Source organism: Nuphar pumila, chromosome 13, assembly GCF_984573655.1.
Source record: "Nuphar pumila chromosome 13, dmNupPumi1.hap1.1, whole genome shotgun sequence".
NCBI classification, from domain to species: domain Eukaryota; kingdom Viridiplantae; phylum Streptophyta; class Magnoliopsida; order Nymphaeales; family Nymphaeaceae; genus Nuphar; species Nuphar pumila.
In genome coordinates, this window is record NC_143261.1 from 98466703 (window position 1) to 98492854 (window position 26152).

General features: G+C 35.7%; 1 protein-coding gene across 1 annotated transcript; it reads left to right on the forward strand.

Annotated features, from left to right (window-relative positions):
- Nucleotides 1-97: 97 nt before the first annotated feature.
- Nucleotides 98-25679, forward strand: LOC149819395 (histone-lysine N-methyltransferase TRX1-like). Its single transcript, XM_089984769.1, has 26 exons — nt 98-727; nt 1142-1193; nt 1313-1387; nt 1661-1868; nt 2200-2323; nt 2528-2632; nt 6154-6350; nt 6525-6617; nt 6756-6853; nt 7456-7623; nt 8433-8576; nt 8838-8885; nt 9103-9220; nt 9306-9371; nt 9464-9525; nt 9774-9830; nt 12071-12139; nt 12253-12445; nt 12893-13177; nt 15931-15992; nt 16066-16143; nt 16466-16561; nt 16926-17029; nt 17107-17249; nt 24926-25024; nt 25131-25679. Exons 1-24 carry the CDS (start codon nt 138-140, stop codon nt 17240-17242), a joined length of 3228 nt encoding a protein of 1075 aa, XP_089840895.1. The 5' UTR covers nt 98-137; the 3' UTR covers nt 17243-17249; nt 24926-25024; nt 25131-25679.
- Nucleotides 25680-26152: the final 473 nt, after the last annotated feature.

Below are 26152 nucleotides of genomic sequence, written 5' to 3' on the forward strand. Positions count from 1 at the left end.
TACATAGACGTATATATACCAATGCCCCCCTCCCCCCAACCCCAACAAGATCTTCGCACTCCGTCGGAAGAGCGCCCCCTCTCTCTCTTGGGGACGTACGCTCGCTCTGTGAGGCGCAGAGGGAAACCCTAAGCTTAATGGCGATGGTGTTCGAGAAGGCGATGGATGGCAAGGATTGCTCTGCAGAGGCGCAGCAGCTCGACGAGGTCTACTTCAACTCCCCGACCTGCATAAACCCTAGCGGATCCTCCACCGTCATGTCCAAGAAGGTCAAGGCCCGGAAGCTCGTCGTGGCGGCCTTCAGCAATCCGCCGCCACCGCCGCCGAAACCCCTGCCGATCCTGCCGCCGGCTCCACCGCCCAAACCCTTGTCGATGACGCCGATCCATGTTTATTGCAGACGAGGGAAGCGGCCTCGGTCTGGCGACGCCAAGCCCTCGTTCTTTGATTCTTTGATGGATCGGATTGCCGGTGAGGACGGGGAGGCGGAGGGTTGTGAATCTGGTTCTAGGGCTGGGAAGAAGGGCAGGAGGGAGCTTCGCAATTTGGGCTTGGATGCGCTGGCGGGTTGGGGTTTCGGAAGGAGTTCTGCGAGGGAGAACCGTGTTAGGAAGGTGGGGGTTCGCGAAGTTGATTCGAAGAAGGATCAACGGTTTGGGCGGAAGGGTGGCGGGGCTGGAGCAGGGAAGGATTCGGAGCTTCCTTCTTCTGCACGCAAATGGGTTCAGTAAGTTTGTTCGATTGCTTTTTTGTTTTTCTTGTTTTCTCCTTCAATCCGATCTTGCTGCAGAATCCGTGGTTTTGTGCATCCGTAATGGGTTTCCCTTATATTTTCTCTTTGGTTATTACCTCCTTTCATGTTTCATGCTTGGATTTTTGTGCTTTCTCCAAAGGAAAAGACGAAAAGAAAAAGAGAAAAAAGAACCTTGACTTGCAATTTCAAGCGGCCATATCCATGGACCCATTCTTATTAATTTTAGTCGAATTTATCCTGCATTTTACCACCATCGTTATTGTGTTCTATTTGTGATCCACATTGTTACTTCGACATATTAATTTTTGCATTATACTTGTTATTTTGACTTCTTTTTTGTTTCTCATTGTTTCTAGTGGATGTAAAATTTGTATGTGTTCGATGCAGGCTTGACATGAAAAGTATTGATCCAAACGCTGTAATTGGGCGCAGATGCAAGGTGGGAGCCCCTTCATCGTTCTGTTTTACAAATTGCTGTTTATGGGATTGAAAAGATGGGTTTGTTTGAACTGAACTGTTTTGGAGTTACTAATCGTGATTGAACTTGGGGAATTCCAGGTCTATTGGCCATTGGATGATGATTGGTACATTGGTTCGGTTTCCCAGTTCGATCCGGACAAGAAACACCATCATGTAATGAACATCTCTCTGTTATGTCTTTTGGTATATTGGGTTGTAGATGCTATTGCAAGCTTGTAATGCACATTTGATTTCAATATATATGGGTTTTGGAGGGTTCTTATAGATTCAGGAGCAAAAGGCACACATGTATATATTTGGGAAAATTTTAAAGGAATTTATCTGTATTCTGTACTTATCTTTGTTCTATTTCCTCTTTTTTGAGGAAGTTTTTGATAGAGGTAATTTAATCATTCTAATTTTCTTCACTGGTAATTCACTCTGCAGATTAAGTATGATGATGGTGAGGATGAATGGATTACTCTTGTAGATGAGGAAATTGAATTTTTTCTCTCACGAGAGGAAATGACACATATGAACTTGAGAAGTGAGTCAGGAAAGACTGCAGGCTACAATGAGTTGATGATGTTAGCGGCCAATTTTGATGATTGTGGGGATTTTGTTCATGGAGAGATTGTCTGGGCAAAAGTTACAGGTCTGAATAAAAATATTTTAAAGGTTTCAGCATTGCATTGAAGCGAAACAATGCAGAACATGACTGGATTTTTTTTGTCCGAAACCTTTCTTCTTGTGCACTTTTTGGTCACTATATAATAAGGCATTTATATCTTCATTTACTTTGGATAAGATAGTTGTTCTTCTGTCTGCAATCGTCATGTCAGTTATCTTGTACAGTTCCCTAAGTGTTTCTGGACACCCAGGTGGATTGGTGCATGTGGAGCCATACACCGTGGCTCCTTTTATATTGCGCTATCAATTATATTTTAGGTAATTTTATGATCTCTGCCCCACTATATGTTTTCCAGGGCATGCTATGTGGCCAGCAATTGTAATGGATGAAACACATGCAGCTGCCTGTAAAGGTCTAGAGCATGCTCCAAGAGAGAAATCACTTCCGGTGCAGTTTTTTGGTACTTATGACTATGCAAGGTTTGCTTTTGAAATTGAAGAGTCATGTGCTAGTAACTCATCATCATGATTACATTTAATATGTTTCATATTCATGGATGCAAAGGGGCGTAAGTGCTAACTTATATTTTCCCTTCTTTTATGGAATTAATGCCTACAATGCTTCAAACCTGTATTTTTTCAAGTTTGTTTAGGGGTCTCAGTTTTGTAGTTTTCTGTTCTCAGGATTAACAGAAAACAAATAGTTCCATTTTATCAAGGCCTATTTTCCTCGTTCCATTTAAAGTGCAAGCATGCAAGATTCATTGAAGGATTAGAAGAGACGAGGAGGTTTGCTGAAATGATGCTTTCACTGTCACTCTGCTTTCATTTGCATTTGCTTTGCTCGTCTTCTAGGCTGTTTTATCTTTGTTGCCTATGCAATTTATTTGGAACATTGTATCTGTATTCTTCATCTCTATGTCATGGTGAATATGCATGAAGATGCTCAATTGACACACCTCATTGATGTCGTGATTGGCATCAGATGAAACTGGTCATTAACTTTGCTTATTCCACTAGTGTGCTTGATTTTCGAGAAAGGGTATAATTTGCATGCAATTTCAGGACTAACATGCGAGCAAATGGTTTCTACTTGTTTCTTTTTATTATATAGGGCAGTTCTTTGCCGTTTAGATGTGTTTATCATTGTTTACAAAATAGAGAACATATATTTGATTAAGATTTTTAATGTTCAGATGTGTATTTTAAAGAGGTAAACAAATCAATGGTTGATATTATACTAAAATTCGATGATAGAATATTTACATTTTTCACATTAAATCAATTTGAAAGAAAACTTGTTCCTTAGTAAACAAGCAATGATAAGATTGAGCAAAAAATACTTGAGAGTACGATTTTAAGGGTCCTAAAGAAAATGGTATAGGACCATCCCCTTCTCATGTGCGTGTACGAGAGAGAGAGAGAGAGAGAGAGAGAGAGAGAGAGAGAGAGAGAGAGAGAGAGAGAGAGAGAGAGAGAGAGAGAGAGAGAGAGAGAGAGAGAGAGAGAGAGAGAGAGAGCATCTACAAGGCATTTAAACAGAAATCCTACTGATAAGGAAATGGTTATCAATAATAACTATTAATTTCACATTCAATTGTATAGTTAATATTCTCATGTACAAGCCACGTAGCCAATGAGTTTCTGCTAATTGGACTGTCTTCAACTGATTTCCTCTTATGAGGTGCACTTGATCGTTGCTTGAAATCTTTAAGCTCTTATTAGTATCCATATGCATATATCACTATCTTGTAAACAGGGAAGCACGACCTTGGTATGAGGGAAATATTGATTCTTAGCATTCTCTTAACCTCCATGAGAATTGTTGTCACCTAGGAAACTTGATATTCCTTATAATTGACTCTTGATGCTATGTTATTGGGGATCTCTAAAGTCTTCTCTTGCTTTTTGGAAGGTGAAGGATGATCATTGAGGAGATTTGAGCTAAGTTCTGCATGACTCTTGGCATATTGAGCTGCCAAACCATTGCTTCAATAGTTTCCTATGTCACGTGGGTATGGGTGTGGTTACGACACGGCAATTCTAGAAAATGTGGGTACGGGGACACAACGGTGTGTGTGTGTGTGTGTATGTATGTATGTATATATATTACATAAATATAAAATAAATTCCAAAAATCAAAATCTATTATTCCAACAAGGCAACATAAATTAATTTAATATTTAAACAATTAACATTTAACAACCAAGTGAACTAGTAAGAGAACATCCTAACAACTTTTATTCAAAGAATCAAAATTCAATAACAAGTAAAGCTACAACTACAGCTGAAAATATCTAAATGATCTATATGCAATCTGAAAATATCTAGATTATTAGATATATTCAGTAGAAAATATCTAATGATCTATATTATGTCTGAAAATAGACTATCTAAGTATCTATATTTGGTTTGAATATCTAATAATATATATAAGCATAATTGAAAAACGCATTAAAAAAAACGGAAAGAGGAAAATCAAGAGGGCGACAAAGACAAGGAAGACACAAGAGAGAGAGAGAAAGAGGGAAATTGAGAGAGGGAGAGAAATGAGAGAGGCGAGTCGAGAGGGAGACAAAGATGACAGAGGCGAGTCGAGAGGGAGACAAAGACGTGAGTACCTGAGCTGCGCAGAGGGCGACATTGCGAGGGGCTGATAGAGGCGGTGCTGCTAGTGGCGGGGGGAGAGAGAGAGAGAGAGAGAGAGAGAGAGAGAGAGAGAGAGAGAGAGAGAGAGAGAGAGAGAGAGAGAGAGAGAGAGAGTTTTGGAGGGGGGGGTCTTTAAAAAAACTTGACACAGGTTGGTTTTTTTGGACTCGACCCGATGCAGTGCGGGACTCGATCCACGACGTACCCCCATTGCATCTGGTGGCGGTACTTGTGTCGACACTGGTATGACACCCTAAATGGACTGTCCGTGTTACATAGATAGTCTTTTCTCTCTCTCTCTCTCTCAGAGAGAGAGAGAGAGAGAGAGAGAGAGCTTGTACTAATAATGAAATAATTAGCAATGATTAAAGAACTTGTACTAATAATGAAATAATTAGCAATGATAACTATTAATTTACCAACTAGTATATCTTAATTACCATAATAAATTAAGAACCCTATCTAAATAGCGGCAGCCTATTCTTAATTATGATAGTAAGCTTACAACCAAATCTCTTCCCATTCTAACTCTATCCTGAACCCACCTTTCTTATTCAAACCTTTTGCAAGTTACCAAGTGTGAAATTCTAAACTACGACCTACATTATCATCCTATCATCTACTGTAAGCAGTTGTATGTAACATGATATGCGAAGCGTTGCGTGAAACGTAAGTGGGGAAGCGAGTGTTAAAAGGTAGTATGAATCATAAAGTGAGGATACATTTTGTAATTGGTTGTGAAACATATTAGCAGCGAAAAGCGGAAACTTATAGGAAATGCTGGGGAACAAACAAAGAAATGAACATGAAACAACATGGAAATGCTAAGAAGCTGTATAAAATCAATGAGGAAACAAGCAAAAGTCTTTTTAAAATAAAAAAATAAGATATATTAATCTAAAAAACATAAAAAATAAGGGAGAAGCAAGGGGAAAGTGAGAAACAATTTGAGAAGAGAGTAGGAAGCACATTTTCTACAATACACTTCCCATAGTTATCACACGCTTCTCTCTCTTTGACTTAAGCGCGGTGCATCTCGCTTTGAAAGCATGCTTCGCCGCAAGGGAGTGCTTCTGGTTATTATGACTTTGACCCTTGATTTGTTCTTCCACTTTCTTTGGATCTTTTAATTGACTGCTTTCACATGTCCATGTTGAAAATATCCTGATAATAGAATTTAGAATTTGATGATTAGATCTATCGAGCTTGAAGAAATATACATGCTAGGGCCACACATGATACTTCAATCGCTTCTTTTTATATAGATAAAAGAACAAATCAAGATTTTAGTTTCATATTTTCATTGGACCACTAAAGATGTGTGTGTGTGTGTGTGTGCTTAACTTTCTTGTGTGTGTGGCGTGCATGAGAGAGAGAGAGAGAGAGAGAGAGAGAGAGAGAGAGAGAGAGAGAGAGAGAGAGAGAGAGAGAGAGAGAGAGAGAGAGAGAGAGAGAGAGAGAGAGAGAGAGAGAGATTCCTAAGTGAACTGGTCTTTTCCTAAGTAAATTTTGTCCTTTCAACAGAATGTAGCTTGATAACATTGCCTTCTCTAGGAAGAATTGCAACTTTTGCCCTAACTATCTAAAGAGGTGGCATCCATTTTTTTTGTTTCAATAATCTGTTTACCTGTATTTAATTTGGGATTTGTCATTGTCGGTAGGTACCTTAAGGAAAGGGGACTTCCTGAAAAAATTGCTTGTTTACAGACAAGTGTGGGTAATGGCTTTACCATCGCGAGTAAAGAAAAGGATGAAACTAATTCCAATGAGGATCTTCTATCTGATGGAAGCCATCAAATTGCTGAATGTGCCAATGCTTGTCCATTTGAAATTGGGGATCTTCGTGTAGTTAGCCTAGGTGAAATTTCTTATTTATCTATTATCTCCATATCTAATCTATTCATTAAGTGAGGCAACAGAGAATCATGTGTATTTAGATTTATGCCGTCTCTTTCTGCAATTTCCTCTTTCATTTGAGAATGGTTTGCTTGTGCATGTTCTTACTGGTCTTGGTCTTTCGAGCATTGCATAGGAAAGATTGTGAAGGATTCTGAGCACTTCCATAGCGAGCATTATATATGGCCGGTGGGATATTGTGCCATAAGAAAATTTATGTCAGCAACAGGTTGTATTACTGTCTGTGCACCTTTTGCTTTTGTGCATGTCAATGTTCTGCTTGAAAATTTGTTTTCTTTAGTTTAATCCTTTTCACTCCTAAGTTTTTTATTAGATCTAGCTTCACATTTCATATATGCATTTGCAGATCCAAGAGGAGTTGGCGAATATAAGATGGAAGTGCTGAGGAATCCAAAATCAATGACTTTGCCTTTATTCAGAGTCACATTGGATAGTGGAGAGCAGGTTATTTCTGTGCCTTCAAGTCTGTGTTTGGGAATCTCGTTCTTTATGGACATTCCTTTGGGCAGTTTTATGGACCTTGTTGATCATGTTGCTTAATACTTTTGATGAGTAGTCTTGCAGGAAAGAAGCTCCATTCTAGATTTTTCGTGGCTGATTTGAGCCCATTTTGTAAATTGAGCATATTAAATAATTAAAAATGACTGTGCTGTAATACATTTTAGTTGATAATTTCATAGCATTGAATGGGTTAAAGGATTTTGTGTGTGTTTGTGGTACATATATAATTTCTATAATAGTTAGGAACTTAGGATTGTAATTTTAGGATATTTTTTGACAGTTATAGAGTTTTAACTGAAAACAGTTTTCTTAGTCAGAATGAATTCAAATAAAGTTTATTGCACACTGTTTTGTTTGGTTGTTTGGAGATGTGAATAAATGATTGTGGTTTAATTTAAAATGATCAGCTGATGCAGTAGGCATATTATTATATGTGCAAATAGTTGCAGGTTAACTTTTGTTTGTGATTGTTTGCAGATGTGTATAAATAGTTATAGGTTCAGCTGAATCTGTAGGCATATTATGTTATTTGTTGTTGTTTCCAGATTAATGGGCACTCTCCTGCTGCTTGCTGGAAAAAGATTTATCGTCGCTTCAAGAAGGCATCGATTTTCCCCAATTATTGTGATCTTAACAAGGGAAAGAGTAGTAGATGGAAATCTGGATCATATATGTTTGGCTTCTGCATCAAGAAAGTTAGAAAACTTATACAGGTAGAAGTGATCCAGGGCCAACATTTTACAATTGAACATTTTTGTTCTTTCTTCTGCAAAATTTAAGAGAACATGCTGTTCTATTATTCCCTTCCCAAACACACCAACCACAACACCACCCACCAGAGAGAGAGAGAGAGAGAGAGAGAGAGAGAGAGAGAGAGAGAGAGAGCTTCAAATGTCCTGTCTGATGGCGGTAGGTTCTCTGTGTGTGTGAAATCTGATTGGACAGATGTGTTATACATGCTTGATTTTTTAGGAGTGGATTCTTTGATTGTTCGCTTCCGACACGCTGATAGCTTTTTATAAGGTTTGAAAATCGATGGTCTAAAATTTTCTTAGTATTCAAGGCTTAAAATCCAAGTGTCTTTTACTAGAAAATCGACTATGCCAAATACATCTGCAGGGTCAGATTTGTGAAAACCATCCTGAAAATCTCCGTTTGCTTGCGATAGGCACCTACACTTCTCTCTCTCTCTCTCTCTCTCTATATATATATATATATATATATATATATATATATATATTGGCTGATGGCTCACACAATTCTATCTGAGGGGCGCAGATCCCAGTATCACTATAGGCCCTTGGCTTGCCAACTGCAAAAAGGGAGCTAAGGGCCTGATACATTTTTTTCATTTGTATTGCAGAATATATTGAGACTCTACTATGTTTATTATTATTATTTGCATTACTGAGTAATTTTAAGCTATTTTTACATTGGTAAAATTTCAGATGTCAGTCAGACCACATCTACCAAGTATTCATTCTTCACTTTGCTTATAAATCCCTCTTGTGATATCTTACAGGGTTTGCCAAATAGCAGCTCATTATCAAAATATTTTGGGCAAAAATTGTTTGGTGAGAATTACAGGGGTCTTCCTGCTGGTTATCGGCCGGTTAATGTTAATCTGAAAGATCTTGAGAAGTGTAATGTCTGCCACATGGATGAGGTACATTTCCACAGGCTTCTGATTATGAGTATAGTTTTCTCCAAGTGTTTGTCTATATAATCATGGCTAGGTATTCCCTAATGTTGTGATGCTACCATTTTGAATGGTATGCTTTAGTGCCCCTAAATGGTTCATCGTGCATTTTGTTCATTTTTTTCCAGAAAGGATTTTGTTTGAAGTTTTTAAAGTTCTCTTTGGCTATTTTCCTTTGGCATGGCTTTGTGATTATATCTGTTCTTTCTGACTTCTTCGATGTTGCAGGAGTATGAAGACAATTTGTTTCTGCAATGTGATAAATGTTTGTTGGTGGTAAGCTGCTCCATATCTTGTTTCCTTCAATGTTTTCCCCTATACTGTACTCATTTTTTTAAAGATATATTGGAGTTTCGGTTGTTTTCTGTTCTTTTTATTTTTTCTTTGATTGTTTTCTCTTTTTTTTTTATTTCCTGTTCTGCACAGAGGAAACAGATTTTCTGTACTTTTCTTGTGGTGGTAGTTTTCACTTGTTCAGTGGATTGTTGCTCAGGTTCATGCACGGTGTTATGGTGAATTGGAGCCTCTGTGTGAAAAGCTTTGGTTATGCAACTTATGTTGTCCAGGTGCCCTTGTACCACCTCCACTCTGCTGCCTGTGTCCTGTTATTGGTATGGAATACAATGGCTCTAGTTTTTCAGGCCACATTGTTCATTTGATTTCTTAAAAATTCTTACGCAAGTTACATTCTGTTAGGTGGTGCAATGAAGGAAACTACTGATGGCCGCTGGGCTCATCTTGCATGTGCTATGTGGATACCGGGTTAGTTATGTAACACTTGAAGCCTATTTGATTTCTTGGGTGACTGTGCATGACAAAATTTTGAATGCTTGTTTGCTAACCTCTTTAAACAGAAACTTTTCTTGTGGATATCCGGAAAATGGAGCCAATTGACGGGCTAAGCAAGATAAGTAAAGTATGGCATATTATTTTCCCTTTCAAATCTTTGTTATTCTATGTGCCTTTCTATTTTTCAAGTACTTCACCTTTTCTCTTTCAGTTTGTTTCTTTTCATCTTTTTTATTTTATTTCATTTTCAATCATCAATGCATTTTGCCAAGTTTTTGCTCTGCAATTGTGTCTTTCCTCTATGATATTGCCTAGCAAAAGTTCTGACCCTCGAAGATTTTATGGAACTCACATTGTGGATTTATGACTACATAGGATCGCTGGAAGCTTTTATGCAGCATTTGTGGTGTCCCTTATGGAGCATGCATCCAGGTAACCTACGAACTTGGTTTTCGACTTGCTTTCCATGAACGATCCAGTTGGTTACTATTTTATCTGATGCCTGCGTTGAAATTTAAATAGGTGAGTCTCCTGTTTTTTTTTTTTTGGTGTGGGTGGTGGTGGTTGGTTTGTTTGTTTTGCCACTGGTATCTATCCTGCCTTCTGAAATGAAAAAAATCTTGAAAATATTTGCTACATCAAGTCCTAGACATTCTTTTATGAGTGGTTGTTTGCTGCAGGCGGTACTTTTTTATTCTTTCAAGTCTTTATTCTGATCTTTTTCCTGTTCCACATAAATTCCTTTTTGAGTTGGGGTCTTCCTGCTTTCTATTGTTAGTGCTGGGACTGTGTTAAAATTTAGAATATTATGGCATTAATTATTTCTTGCTTTTTCTTGGTCTGCCCATTGTGGCCATTATTTTTTTCTGTTTTCAAGTCTTTGTTGTTTCTTGGTAGCTTTCTTCCTGTCAAGAAAAATGCGGAGTGCTTTAACAGAGTCTTTATTATTTTTGAAGAATTTTATGCATGTTGATGAATTAGCTGGGAATCTCCCTTCTCAGATGTGTCATACTGAAAAACTGATTTCTTGTTACTCTGCATATGCATTTTTGAATGGATACAGAGCAACCTCATTGTGCTTTATTGATTCTTTCTCTTTTTCCTTTCTTTCCCCGCTCCCAATTATATTTCATGTAGAGATAAAATTCCATCTAGAGACTGCTGGCCGCATTTTGGTCTAGAATTAGGTGATGAGATTTGTACCCTCCGCTGATTGAGGATAGTCAAAATGTGACGGAGGTCCTGTCTAGAGTTGATTGGAGGATCTCTTATGGCATTCTTCCTTTTGTGGCATTTGAAGGTTCATACAAGTCGCTGTGTGAGGGTTGTGCGTGCTCTATGTGACCTTGTTAAGTTTAATGGTTTTGGTGGTTTGCTGTATATACAGTGACCATCAATTTTTATTGCTAAGAGTTTGTTCAATCTTGACATCATTAGCTTTTGATCTGCTCAGACATATTCCATTTACCTTTATTTAATACCGATTTTCTCTTGTCTGATATTTAAAAAAGTGAAATTAGGGGTCCAAATGTACTCATTCAAGAGCCAATGCCAAAAATATACTAGTGATTTGTCCCTGAATTTTTTTCTTAAACAATAAGATTCAGAAATATCTTATGGTGTCCCTGAATGTCATAACTTTTTTAACAAATGCACCTTGTTCTTTTGTGGTTACATTGTGTGTTCATGCATGACTATCTTTGCATGCATATCCACAAATGTGCGTGCATGCTCGCTCTCCCACAATCAACTCCCAAATCCAATAGCTAAATGAGGAGGGAAATTATTGGTTGGCAACTGTCACATGGATATGACTGTGGATACAGGGATACATTTGTATGGAATTTCCATTATGACTAACTTAGGATATGGAATGGGAGTCAAGATGGAGTAGCCTTGTGGCATAGGTCTGCAATAAACTTTGAGTTGGTGATGTAATAGATGCTTCTTGAGAGTGTCAAATGAATCTCTATTGGAACCATGATTTGGGGAATACAGATTATGTTGTCCTGTAGAAATTTGCCCCAGGAACAAGTTATATGCATGTTTATGTGCGTGCACACATGTGAGTTCATTTGTATATGTTCCCAATTAACCTTCAATGGTTAAATGATGAAGGGAAATATTGGTCAGTGATAAAATTTGAGTTGGTGAATGGAATTCTAAGAAACGGTTAGATCCTTCTTGAGAGGTGTCAAATGTATTACTGAAATAAGGATTTGGGGCATAAAGATTCCTTTTACATGTAAAAGTGTCCCCAATCTTTGGTATATGGTAAAACATCCAAGAAATTATATCGTCTGACAGATTCCCCACAGGACCTATGAATATTGACATGAACTAAATGTGCTGTCCCAACCAACGAGCTTACTTTACATATGCGTGACAAATGATGATTGAGACAGGGCTTGACAATGGCTATAAATGCTTGGTTTCTGTTTGGGCTGCATATTCCAATGGATGTGGTATAAATGATTGAAGCCCAAAAGCAGATAACTAATCAGAACTTCCAGGCAGAATCAAACCACTATTAATTGGATACTGGAGATTTTCTGCCAGTCAGTGGGTTGTTTATCTGATACTTATGTTGTTTTCAATTGATGTGGTTTGTGTCACATTAGGTTGTTTCTTTTAATATAAAAAAGTGATCATTATTTGCTTATTTCTTCCAGTGTTCACATAAGACCTGCCGTGTTGCTTATCACCCACTTTGTGCTCGTGCTGCTGGTCTTTGTGTTGAGGTATACACCACCCTTTATTCCTGTCTTGCTGAAAAATATATGTTTCATCTTTTCTTCTTTCTGTTTGATCATGGCATCACTACATTTTCACCTTCTGTTGCATATTTGTGTAGCTTGAAGATGAGAAGAATATACTTCAACTTAAATCTGTTTATGAGGATGATGATCAGTGCGTTCGTTTACTTTCCTTCTGCAAGAAACATCGGAAACCATCTAGTGAATGCCTTCCTATTGAAAATCAAACAAATGGAGCTCTTCAACCCTGTTCCAGTTATAATCTTAATTCTTCAGGCTGTGCTCGCAGTGGTATGCTTACAAAACTTATCTATTTATATCACATGAATGTTCCTTTATAATCTCTTGCTAATTGCTAGTGTAGGTCTTGCATTCTTTTTTCCCATCTCCTGTTACATGGTTTTCTGGATTATAATTTATAAAGGACTGAAGCAGCTGTTGATGACTGTCTTATTGACATCCTTTAAAGGTTTTCTGTCATTGCTTATTAATATGCTTTCGCCTCATTTTAATCACATTTTATTATGTTTCTTCTTCTGTTACTGCTGCATGGGTGATGGTTGGTTATAAGTTTGAGTTCTCCCTTGTCATTTTGCTTCTTTCTGCTGTTTTTGTTAGGCAAAGTAGCATCGATATTTAGTCTTTAACCTGATATTTTTTTGCATTTTTGAGATATTGCTCCTCTAATCCTAGTTCTGTTATTTATTCTCTTATCTGATCTTTCTACTGCCTATGCAGAACCCTATAATTTCTTTGGTAGAAGGGGGCATAGAGAACCCGAAGCACTTGCTTCTGCATCTTTGAAGCGGCTGTTTGTTGAGAACAGGCCATATCTAGTTAGTGGATGCCGGAGAAATGTGCTGGTCGGTGATGCATCTTCTGGCAAAAACCATGTAGTAACAAGCTGTTCTAAGAATTTTCACCACTTGGGAAACCTGCAAGTTGAAAGTTCTAAGAAATTTCTTTCCCTATCTGAAAAATATGAATACATGCGGACTACCTTTAGAAAGAGACTTGCATTTGGTTAGTATCTTTGATTTCTACAATGATATTTTGACATTTGACATGCTGATATTATGGTTCCCCTTGACAAAATGCTGTGTGTGTCATGTCTGTTGTATATCACTTGTTTATGTTTGTTTCTCTGTGGGCATTAATATTTTGTTTATAACTTATAATTGGTACTAATATTTTTATTTATTTTCAAATAAAGCCGCTTCTTGGTTTGGCTCTGTAATTATTCTATTTTGCAATGTGCAGTGAATTGCAGCCAATTTTAGAATCTTATATATTATGTTTTCCTCTTGCTTTTTATTTGGAATGTGATGAATTCATAACTGTGTATGCCCATTCTTCATAAAGGTGGAATATATCTGAACCATAGTCACTGATATCATTCAAGGTAATTTTCTTGGAGAAATTTTCAAAAGCTGCTTTTTCTTTGGAAAATATTAGGAAAATCTTGGGAGTTTAAAAATATTAAAAAATTTATAAATAATAAGGAAAAAGATAAGAAAATAATAGTCTTGCATGATTTTTCTTGCAAGAATATAAAGAAAAAAGTTTTAGAAGGTTTTAAAATATAAAAGAAACAAAAATAGAAAATGTATGCTTAAAATATTAAAAAAAACGAGTTTTCCCAAAAATATCGTGATATTTTAAGCATTAGCGATATTTTGAAAATATCACAATAAATTCAGATGATATCGCCAATATTATCATGATATATTCAAAATATCAGCAATATTGGTGACACTGAACTGGTCCTTTTGTTCTCGTCTTTTGGATGGTATACTCTATATTTTAAGAACACTATTCTTTTCCTCCATGCATCTGTTTTTGTGTCTAGATCATCATCATTTCCTGCAAATTAGTGTATTCTAATTTGTTCCATTTGCATACTATAAGAGAATGGGTTATTTAGGGCCACTTGATGCAGTGGATCTGCAACCCAAAAAATAAACATGAAAGAAGTATGCAATGACATGAATTTTGACCACCATATGCAAATTCTACCTTTGTGGTTTTTAGATTCCAAAATCTGCCTTGACTGGATGATACTGCTAATTTTCTGCTAAGCATACATAACAAAATACTTAGTTCTTTTAACTCTGAACTCCAGCAGAAATATGGAAGCTTACAGTAGGAAGAATGTAATAGGCATGTGGTAGAATAAAAGGGGTTGCACTGCCATCATTAAGCTATAATGATCTCGAACAACCTATGTTACATAGACAAGGCAAACCATTAGCTGTACCCGACATGGGTTTGTGCTGGGTCGGGTGCAACCCTGACCCGACCCAACATGACCCAAAAGCAATTTTTTTGTCACTTGACCTAGGGTCAAACCCTACCCACCTGAGAGAGAGAGAGAGAGAGAGAGAGAGAGAGAGAGAGAGAGAGAGAGAGAGAGAGAGAGAGAGAGAGAGAGAGAGAGCACCCCCTTTTTGCTTTTCTTTATATAAAACAATATATCAAATTTCTCCCTCCCTTTAAAAAAAATTTCCTCCACCCCCAATCTTTCCAAAATATCCTCTTAATTCTTATATATATATATATATATATATATGAGAACTGAACATATTAGGCCCAATTTCTCCCTGCACTATAGGTTTTAACTTTTAAGTGTTTTATGATAGATCTGAACCGTTAGATGTGTTTAGCATGCTCGATTTAGTGGGAATCGACTATTGGATCATGTTTTTTTGACAAAAAAATGTATTTTTATGAGCCGGAAAAAGTTGATGTCTTCATATCCATTAATTTTGGATCACCGGAAAACCTGAAAAAATGCATTTTTATGAGCCGGGAAAAGTTGATGTCTTCATAGCCATTAATTTTGGATCACCGGAAAAACCTGTATACAGGTCAGATTTCGGTGTTCCAAAAGCCGATTTCCACTAAACAAAACCTATAGATTACATCTATGGTGTTAGATGTGAGAAAAAAAATACTGAAATCTATGATTTTTGAAGGGGCAGAACGAGCGCATTACTCTCTCTCTCTCTCTCTCTCTATATATATATATATATATATATATATATATATATATATATATATATATATATATATATATCCGTACCCGCGAATTTTGAAATCGCCTTGTCGTACCCTGCATACGTGCATCCATACCCATGTGACATAGCGAACAGCGTGGTTGACTAGAAATTTTCAAGGTTGTGCGGTTCTTATCTTTTTGTAGTGCTTCACTTACGTTGTTACTTCTGTATTATCTCAAAGTCGCCCCTTAATAAAATTTCCTTCTTTCTGTATACTCTTCTTAACATATAAATACAGTTATCATGATTGTACGTGCCTTCAATTCTGTTTTATATCTTCCTGAGTACATTAGTTAACACAATTTCCATCGGCCATGATTTATAAAAAAAACAGTAAACACATGTTTGAATGTAGTCACATGGAATCAGATTGTTTGATTACTTCATGCTTGATGCACATTGTAATAAAGCTTCACTTCTTGTTATCAATTAGTCTGCTTATTTTAAACCTCTTTTTTTTGCAATCGAAAGTATTGGAAACTCTAAACCTTAAATCATGAATGCCAAGTCAACATGTTCTATTTATTTTTTATTCTGTTTCTTTATATTCTTCTTCTTGTTCTTACCATATATCTTTCTTGCTAGTGTCTCATTTAATGTGATCTTTCTTATTTGATATCTAGCTTTCCTTGTTAATTTGTAAGTTTTATGTATGATAAAAAATACTTTTACATGGCTTATATGCATTGTAATAGTTTGGTTTCTTGCAATTTTTAGGGAAATCCAGAATTCATGGCTTTGGTGTCTTTGCGAAGTGTCCACATAAAGCTGGGGAAATGGTAATGCAACTTAGAAATCTGGGTTCTTTGTTTCTTGCCTTTTTCTATTCTTTATGCCACTCCTATGTTTCAGGTAATTGAATATATAGGGGAACTTGTACGGCCAAAGATAGCAGACAGAAGGGAACATTTTTTCTATAATTCGTTGGTGGTGAGTGTGTATATTTTTGTGCTCCTTTCAATGCATTCTCTCTCTCTCTCTTGAAAGTGCAGTTTTTAAATCGCTTGTTGGTCTCACATTAGTGGGTTGAATATGTGGTAATTTTTGTCTAGAATTACAGTTTTTAACCAGTTTTTGTTCATGTACTTTGTTCTCTACTGTGGTTGGTGCATAATTATTGGACTAAGGTGGACTAGGTCATATTTTTCTAAATTTGAGATTTATGAACATATAATAATATCAAAATACTGTTCTATGCTTTCATTGTGCTTGTTGGTTATTGTCTTAACAAGGGGGCTTCCTTTTCATGCAGGGTGCTGGGACATACATGTTCCAAATAGATGATGAGCGTGTTATTGATGCTACAAGGGCTGGGAACATTGCCCATTTGATAAATCATTCTTGTGAAGTAAGTTTTAGGCTTATTGATTTTTAAATTGTCACACTTTTGATCAACCATACACATGCATAACGACATGCACACATGTACATAAGTTTGCACGTGAATTCACAGACAAGCACAAATTTCTTTTTATGCTGAAGCTTATGTACTCAAAGGTTCCATGCTGTTATTGCATGGTTCTAATGTTTTATGATTGTTTTAGGTTGATTGCCTGATCAGTTTATATTCATGTTTACTGCAAGGCAAGGCAAGGCTTGCACTAAGTCCTGCGATTGACTTTTTTCAGTGAGGGAGAGGGGTGGGGGTAGTTTCTTCAAAGTGTTACTATTTTTCCTAATTATGTCAATGCAATATTTTGTGCAATTTGCAGCCTAATTGCTATTCAAGAGTTGTAACTGTTTGTGGTGATGAGCATATAATCATATTTGCAAAGAGAGAGATCAACTCATGGGAAGAGCTGACATATGATTATCGGTACTTCATGAAACTAGTTGAGATATTCTTTTGTTTTTGGTTCCCTTCAATCAATCATTGGTTGCTTTCTTATGTAGGTTCTTTTCAATCAATGAACAACTGGCTTGTTATTGTGGTTTCCCAAGATGTCGTGGTGTTGTTAATGATGTTGAGGGGATAGAGCAAGCTGCAACAAAGCGTTCCTCACCATTACTTAATGGATCCGAGAGTTGAAGTTATGGTACTGATAATCATTTCTATCACTATTAGTTAGTAAGCATTTGTTAAGTACAGTTTTTGGATTTATATCTCCAGTATATTTTTCAGTTTTCTTTTATGCAATTTAGGATGGAAAAATAGAGGCTTTAATTTTGGAAGTTGTAATTTCAGTCTTTAGTTCATGGGTTTGTGTTCCTTCCTCCTCTCCTTTTTTTTGTCAAATAGGTTTGTAACAAAGTCTGACTTTGTTACTGCATATTTAGAGGGGCCTGTGGAAACAGGAGCCACTTTCCACTAGAGAAAGTGTTAGAAAGTGAGTTGGAATACATTGGGTTCAATAATGAACCCATACATATGCACGTGAAGTGCAAATATACCCATTAAAGGGAAACAACACAAGCAAATAATGTGCTAACCCATAAAACCCATAAAAAGGGAAAAATATGACATAAAGTCATAAGTTGCATATCATTGAAGAAACAATGGACAAGGGGTAAAAACCCCATTACAATGGAGCATAAGCTCCCTCAAGAAGTAAGAAAATACAAAGGGGAGAACCCCTATTTATAAGCAAGAAAAGGAGCCACAAAGGGGGCTCCCAAGAGAGTCGTTGGGAGCCCCCAACGGTCACATATGTGACCGTTGGAGGCTCCCCAACTACTCTTTGGGGAGCCTCCCTATGTGGCACAACAGCCGAAAATTAAAAAGGAAAAAAGGAAGAAAAATAAAAAATAAAAATGGAAAATTACAAGCAATATTCCAAAGTGGAATATGCGCAAAATAGGAATTTACAGAAATACCCTTTTGGGTGAATAAAGAATATATATTTATATTCATATATATATAGATATACATATACATATATATATGTATATGTATCTATATATATGAATATAAATATATACGAGATTACAAATGACGATAATACACATATTTTAACATCCCCCCTCAAACTTTGCGGGGAAAAACCCTGAAAGTTTGGAAAATCAAAGGGAAATCTTGAGACGAAGTTCAATTCTTCAAAAGTCTTTAAGAAAAAACTCCATCTTCATGACAGTTTGAGCTAGGTCTTCAAGTCCAATTCCCCATCGATCGAATCCATGATGCATCTAATGTTCCACATCTTTAGCGATCCTGTAGAGAATCAACAAAGAAACAAGTAAAACATATCTTTGCACTTTTACTCAAATGGACCATTTCTAACTAGCATAATTATGGATGACCTATGTTAGAAATTATGCAAATTATGCAGAAATGACACTTAAAGTTCCAAAATCATACATCATGTTAAAACAAATTGAGCGGAAGCAAATTATGCAAAAATAAATTGCAAGAATGCATAATGCATTCATAAGGTCCATCATTGGACAAATATAACCCCATAATGGGGAAAAACAAAATGATCCACAAAGGGATACCACAAGAAGCCTACGAAGATGCATAAAATACCTATGCTTTATTGAATGAGAGCCCCAAAAATGCCATAAAGAGCATATGCATATACTTATCATTAAATGAATTAATACTCATAGAACTCATTAATGATCATGCTTCAAACATGTAATGAAGTCCCAAACAAGAGAAACAAAGTCTTCAAGCATACTTTAGGCAAAATAAACCCAAGAATTCACAAGGTTTTAAAAACATTTATGAAAGTCATACTTAATTGACAAAATCCACATTTTGCATATAAGGGTGGCAAAAACCATAAGCACTTAATATATAGATTAAATGCTAAGAAATCAACTTGATATCCATATCAAAAAATATGAGTTACTTGAAAAACATAAGTCATGAATGAAATTTTGCAAATTTCAACAATAGTTTATCCATTACAAACAACTTCCTCATTAGTCCTCCAAAACCCATAAATCAAGTGTATAAGCTACTCGATCAAGAATATAAAGCTATTAAAGGCCAAAGACACACACAAAGGTGTGTAAAAGAACCTCATGTCTACATATAATAATACTTGAAATAAGTGCATCTACGACAAGAACAAGAGAATACATGCCAACATGGACTAAAAAGTATCTCTTGTCTACGTAAAAAATACACTTAAAACCAAGTATGTTTAGCTACTAGAACAAGAGTAATAAGCCAACCATGGGCTAAAACACAATGCATATCTTGTCTACGTAAGATGACACTTGAAATGAGTGAAATAAGCCAACCATGGGCATACATCTAAGCGACTAGAACAAGGACACAAACGCCAACATAGGCTAAAAATCACACACCATGGTGTGAATCAACGTGCCTTGTCTACATATAAAAACACTCAAGTCAAGTGTGTTCAGCTACTAGACCAAGAGAGCAAAAGCCAACAAAGGGCTAAAAACACACGAAGGTGTAATAAAATTCTTGTCTACATATGATGACACTTAGATAATGGACATAAAAGGAAAAGACTTTTAAGGCAATAAACTTGTAATGAAAATAAACCTTGAATGAAACAATATTCCTTTTTAAAAAAGAATACTCATAATAACATTTTGGAATAAATGCAAGTAAAACGTATCTTCAACAAGATACTACAACCGATAAAATAATATTCTTTAGAACAAATGTGTGAACATACACACCAAGAACACTTGTGAAAAAACACAAGAACACATGTGCACAACGAGCACAACATACGGAATCACAAATGTGCAAATGCACTCATAAGATTCATAAACAAATAAAAGGTTGGGCTATAATCCCAAAACATCTTGATTTTAAATGTACCTTAAAACATTTAAGGTTTCAAATACCATATGTCCATCACATTTACATAGAAGCATCCATAATATCAATGGCACAAGAGAAAAAATGAGTGTCACACTCATAATTAGAGATCAAATAACAAATCATTTTAGAGTCCCAAGGTGCCCATAACTCACCTTAACAACCATCTATAATATGGAAGGTGGACAATCTAAAAATGATACAACACGAGGTGCCCATAACTCACCTCGACAAACATCTCTAATATAACAATACTAAGGCCAAATAAATGATGCATTAAATAACATGTGATGGACAAGCATAAATGCCACAAAAGGGCAATAAACACATAAGGAATCATTTTCCAAATAAAAGTTTTTAAGGACCGATTAACAAATTGAATCAAAGGTCCAATATAATCCATCAAAACAATTTTGCATAAACACGAATTATGCTTAATCTTCAAAAGAAGTCTTGTACACCAAAAAAGGCTTACTATGCAACATAACATGAAATATTAAGCAACATCATGTGTATGAACCGATTTGGAACAAACAAGCCTTAACTATGAAAGACATAAGGTGCAATTAAACGGTGAAGTTGGTGAAGTTCAAAAAATAACAAACTTAGGCCAATATAGGCATTCATAAAGATGGTGAAGTTCGAAAAACTTATGAAATCTACTATTGCAACTTAAAAATGATAAACAATCATGAAATCTTCATAAAAGAGTATATACTCACAAGAAGATAATAAGGACCGAAAGGCTCCTTAAGGAGAGTTTGAACAAAAAACATATACAACTCCCAAAGAAGGAGAAAACTCCATTAAAGTGGAAGAAATCCCAACAAAATAGATTCATTAACAAAACCTTATGATAAATAAGATTGTACTATGGCTTAAATAAAAAGTAAACATTTATTGAGGAAAAATTTAACACTCTTAAGTTTTATCAAAAAACATGACTTAATAGATTATTACCTACACCTAATGAAATAAGTACACAATAAACATTAGTGAAGACCATAACTTTTGTAATGAAATATGCGGAAAAGCAAAAGAGTGCATTAAGCACTTACAACATTCACTAATGAACAAACAAAAGGGCAAACACCAAAACCCACAAGAGACAATCACAACATATAAATGTCTCTTATTGAAAAGAGAGAGAACTCTCTAAATGTTGAAGATGGAAAGAAAATCACCATATTCCATAAGACCATTTTAAAACTTAATTCAACCGGTATTAAAAAAAAACTTTCTTAATTAAATGTTGCTCATATAAAATGGACACATAATATGGAATTTTTCATATATGCCAAACATTTTTTCAAAAAACTATATTTCACAAGCATTTTAATCTTAACATACCTTTCTTTAAAGACTAAACATTCATATGAAGATATTTTCATAAACAAGGTTAGGTTTAAAATGTAAATTAAAAGTTCCAATGGTCATAAATTTTTACCGACCTATTAAAGCAAGTTTTGAGCAATCATATATCTAATTTTTCGCCAAACAAGTTATCATTTAAAGTTTTTCAAAGAAAAACATACGAAAACGATTCAATGGAGTAGCAAATAACTCAAAAAAGACATAATGACAAAAAGCACACATAAAGAAAAGAACATATTACATTCTTCATACAATACTCAAAGAAATAGAATGCAATAGAGAGAAACGAATACTTCACCATTTTTCTTTAACAAATTCTTGAATACCACGCTTCCCGATGCACCAAATAGCAACTCGATCTCAACCTTGCTCTGATACCATGTTAGAAAGTGAGTTGGAATACATTGGGTTCAATAATGAACCCATACATATGCACGTGAAGTGCAAATATACCCATTAAAGGGAAACAACACAAGCACATAATGTGCTAACCCATAAAACCCATAAAAAGGGAAAAATATGACATAAAGTCATAAGTTGCATATCATTGAAGAAACAATGGACAAGGGGTAAAAACCCCATTACAATGGAGCATAAGCTCTCTCAAGAAGTAAGAAAATACAAAGGGGAGAGCCCCTATTTATAAGCAAGAAAAGGAGCCACAAAGGGGGCTCCCAAGAGAGTCGTTGGGAGCCCCCAACGGTCACATATGTGACCGTTGGAGGCTCCCCAACTACTCTTTGGGGAGCCTCCCTATGTGGCACAACAGCCGAAAATTAAAAAGGAAAAAAAGAAGAAAAATAAAAAATAAAAATGGAAAATTACAAGCAATATTCCAAAGTGGAATATGCGCAAAACTGGAATTTACAGAAATACCCTTTTGGATGAATAAAGAATATATATTTATATTCATATATATAGATATACATATACATATATATATATATGTATATGTATCTATATATATATGAATATAAATATATACGAGATTACAAATGACGATAATACATATTTTAACAGAAAGTACTTCTGTGTTCTAGTAGGAGCATGCAGGTCTTCTCTTCTTAAAAGAAAAGTAAAGGAGCCCTGGCTCTCTGAGACACTGTTGCACCATGCAAACGCCACCTAAGACCAACAAGTCTCCAGCCTTGGAAGCTTGGAAGTGATTATGCTGACATTGGCATTTACTTTAATCTCTATGACAACTATTTTGAAAATGTCATGAATGTTTCCACAGATTTTCCAAAATGGTGTATCCCGAGTCCTTACATTTTCCCAAATTTCAATGTGTGTGAATTTATTGTGGTGCTATCATGATAACATCATGAATATCTCAATGTTGCGTGAAGTCTTGCATAAATATTTTGTTCGTATTTTCTCATTTCTTAAATTTTGTCGAGATCTTCCTCAGGAAACAAACTCCTTAAAATTCAAATTTCCTGAATTATTTCTTATGAAGATACTTCTGTGAATGATACCTGCAACAGGTACTAATCAGGATACTTTTCATAACTAGCTATGCTCATGGTCAAAGTGAACATTGATGGCAAAATCCCTTGGTTGTTTGGCCCATTAATTAAAGTGTGGGTGATATTTATTGCATGAAAGTTTGTCAAGGACTCCTATGCCAAGTTGCCCCTCAAACATGAAATCTTTGTTTCAAAAGTTTCACGCGAACTAAAAAGAAGGCAATTGTTAGTTTGACATCTTCCTTGCACGATAATATCAACATCCATGGTCTATCTATTTCTTCCTATCAGAGAAGCAACCATGCATTTTTTTCAATTTTGTAATTGTTAGTGGATTTTGTCGATGATGGTTTACTTATCTAGAGCCCTTCTATCTTGTCTTGGGATTTAACAAATTATTTCTTTAGCGAAACTATAATAGCTATATTGGCCTTATATTTTTCTGCCTTTTTAATGGGACTGCAATACTTTTCTGTTCCCTTTATTACTTTGATATTTTATGATTCACTGCATGACTGATTTTTTCATTGTTTTTGTTAGTTGACATGGTGTTATGTTTTTTTCTTCTTTTTTTGGTTTCCTTTCATGAATATTGCTATTATTCTCTGTTGATGGGGCTTTTTTGACTGCCTTTATTGATGTATTTTACTCTTGTTGGGTCCTTTTTATTATTGTGCATCAATTTCCTTTTGTAAGATGTTAATGGAGCATCTTCTTGGTACCTCTTGTTTTGCAGAGAGGTCTTTATGCTGTATAATTATAATCTCCCTATTGATGTAATTCTTTTTTCTCTCTTTTTTTTTTTAAACTTTAGCTTCCATTTTCACCATTCCCAATTTTATTCCTAATCATTAATGGCCTTATGAGTGATTTACGAGTAGTAATTATCAGAAGCCTGTGATCTTGTTTCCATTCCCCAGTTATTTCTCAGCATGCTACAATAGTACACCCATGCCCTTGTAATGAGATTTGCGGAAATATAACTTACAAATGATAACACAAGAGGGTTCAATAAAGAACCAAATATCACAAGCACACAGAGTGCAAAATACACAAACCCACTAATGGGTGAATTCCAAAAGGCAAGAAGAATATTATTAAAGAGTGAAAGTGAGAGAACAATTACATGGAATGAGGGGGAAAGCCCCTATATATACAAAAAGGAAAGTAGAAAAGACGGGGGCCATTGGAGCTCCCACTAGTAGACGTTGGGGTGCCCCAACGTCTACTTAAGTGGGATCCCCAATGGTCCCAAATTACAAAAAAGTAAAAAGAAAAAAAATAGCAAAATAAAAATAAAAAAGAACCTAAAAAGATAATATAAAATTTATATTACACAGTGAAATTACCAAAATACCCTTATCAGGTATTTTGGAATAAACGGTTGTCTCTCTCTCTCTCTCTCTATATATATATATATATAAAATTTAACAGCCCTCCCATCCCATACACCACTGTCAAAGAAGAAAAAAATTTGCAAAATGGATGACTTGGACACTCTGAGTGCTATTCTGTTTCACACTGCTGGTGACTGTACTGTGATGTTAGATTATCTAGTTGATGGGAGGGTATTTTGTGATAGAAGATATGCTGGGTAGGAAATGGAAATAGGCGAAACAATTGTGACAGTGGCATCAAAAGTGTTGAAGTAGGCATGTTTAGAATTTAGCTAGGTGCCTGTGAATGTTTTACTGGCAGTGTTAGGGCACTCAGATAACTGGAGCCATACCATGAGATTCAAATGCTTATCTTTATCTCTACTATGAATATCTAAAAATTGAGCCAATTGAGTTGAATTTTGATGTTAGATATGAATAGCTGCAACAAACTTTAAATAAACATATAGTTATTAAACTTTAGTTGTATTGTAGGGACAAATAAGATAGCTGGACTAGTGAGAGCTGTAGTATCTTGCCTATAGGGCCTTCTATTTGAATGCCACTGGGGAGCCCCTCTGCTTGACTATCAAGAAGATACCTAGTGGTACTTAGTTTTGATTTAATGTTGGTTTATTTTGGAGGGTTATAACAATCTGAAAAAGGGCATTATGCTACCTTTGTTTTTAAGAATTTTTTTCATCTTTCACCTTGAAGATTGTTGACTTTATGTATCATTTTGTGTGCAGTTGATTTGTCCGTCTCTTGGAAGTCAGATGACGAACTTTCACAAGGTTTCCATATAAATTGAAGACCTAAGATGTGGTGGATCTTGTTGCAACTATCCGGTTAGTGAAATAAAACATATTAAAAACTGAACTAGTTGGAATGGTCGGTTGATGTTTATTTCATGTTTAGCTTAGTAACTTCTATCCTTTTACTGTGAAAATGCAGGTTCACACTAGGAAAGGGAACAAGTTGAGGAGAGGAAATTAACCTATCTTGTATGTGCAGCAAATAGTGTTTATTAAGTTATCTGATGGGCACTAAAGCCACCGTTTAAGTTAATTGGATTGTGCTCAAAGCTGTAAACCATGCAGTGAGGATGATGAGGTGCATGTTTATGAAGGATTCAGTTGGCTAGAGGCCTCTAATTTATTGGGGATGGATCACAACCCATTGACAGGGCTGAAGTGGGATCCTTTTTCTTTTTTATTGAAGAGGAGAGCAGCCAATAACGTATTCTTCAAGGATGATTTAGAAGATGAGGGTCATAAGATATAAAACTACAAATGACATCATGAGCTTATTCTTCTTTCCATTAGTCTAATACTGTTTAGAGTCCTTAGACATTGGTTTGAGCTCTGATTGTTGTGCTTTGTAAATTAAAATGTAAAAATTGTCATTTATTCATTGGATAGAAGAAATGATTTTGACTTGTATCTTTGATGGCTGTAGTTGGACATTTGTGTTTTAGCTCAATGTATATATTATTGGCAGTTCTATGAATGTTATTGGATGTTTCAGATTTAACTTCACATATATATTATCAGTAGTTTAAGGAATTAATTTATAGCAAAGTTGTGAGACCAGGAAGCATAAGCAAAAGGCATTTAAATTTTTCAAGAAGCGAGTAGCAGGAATCAAACAGAAAGTGAAATCTGAATTAAATCAGAAGCTGATCAGAATTTTGGAAGCCAATAGGAATAGCATTGGAAGTGAAATAGGAACCAAACCATGAATGTATATCTGAGTCATTTTAGTAAAATACTGTTTTGAAATATATAATAAAAATTTTAATTGCTTTCAAATAGGTCATTGACCAATTTGAGACAATCTATGTAGTCAAAATTGGCGTCTAGGTGGTCAGTCACCCAAGGCATCAGGTCAGCACCCAGTGCAGGGCACTCAAGCACCCTGTACTTAAAGGGTCCTGATTAGTCTGACTAGTCTCCACCTAGGACGACTAAATGCTG

Bases quoted from the DNA above. Each gene is read 5' to 3' on its own strand.
- LOC149819395 (XM_089984769.1), top strand. From the start codon at position 138: ATGGCGATGGTGTTCGAGAAGGCGATGGATGGCAAGGATTGCTCTGCA. The intron at 6,854-7,455 runs GTTATTTCTGTG...TGTTGTTTCCAG, and splicing joins CATTGGATAGTGGAGAGCAG to ATTAATGGGCACTCTCCTGC. The intron at 8,577-8,837 runs GTACATTTCCAC...TCGATGTTGCAG, and splicing joins ATGTCTGCCACATGGATGAG to GAGTATGAAGACAATTTGTT.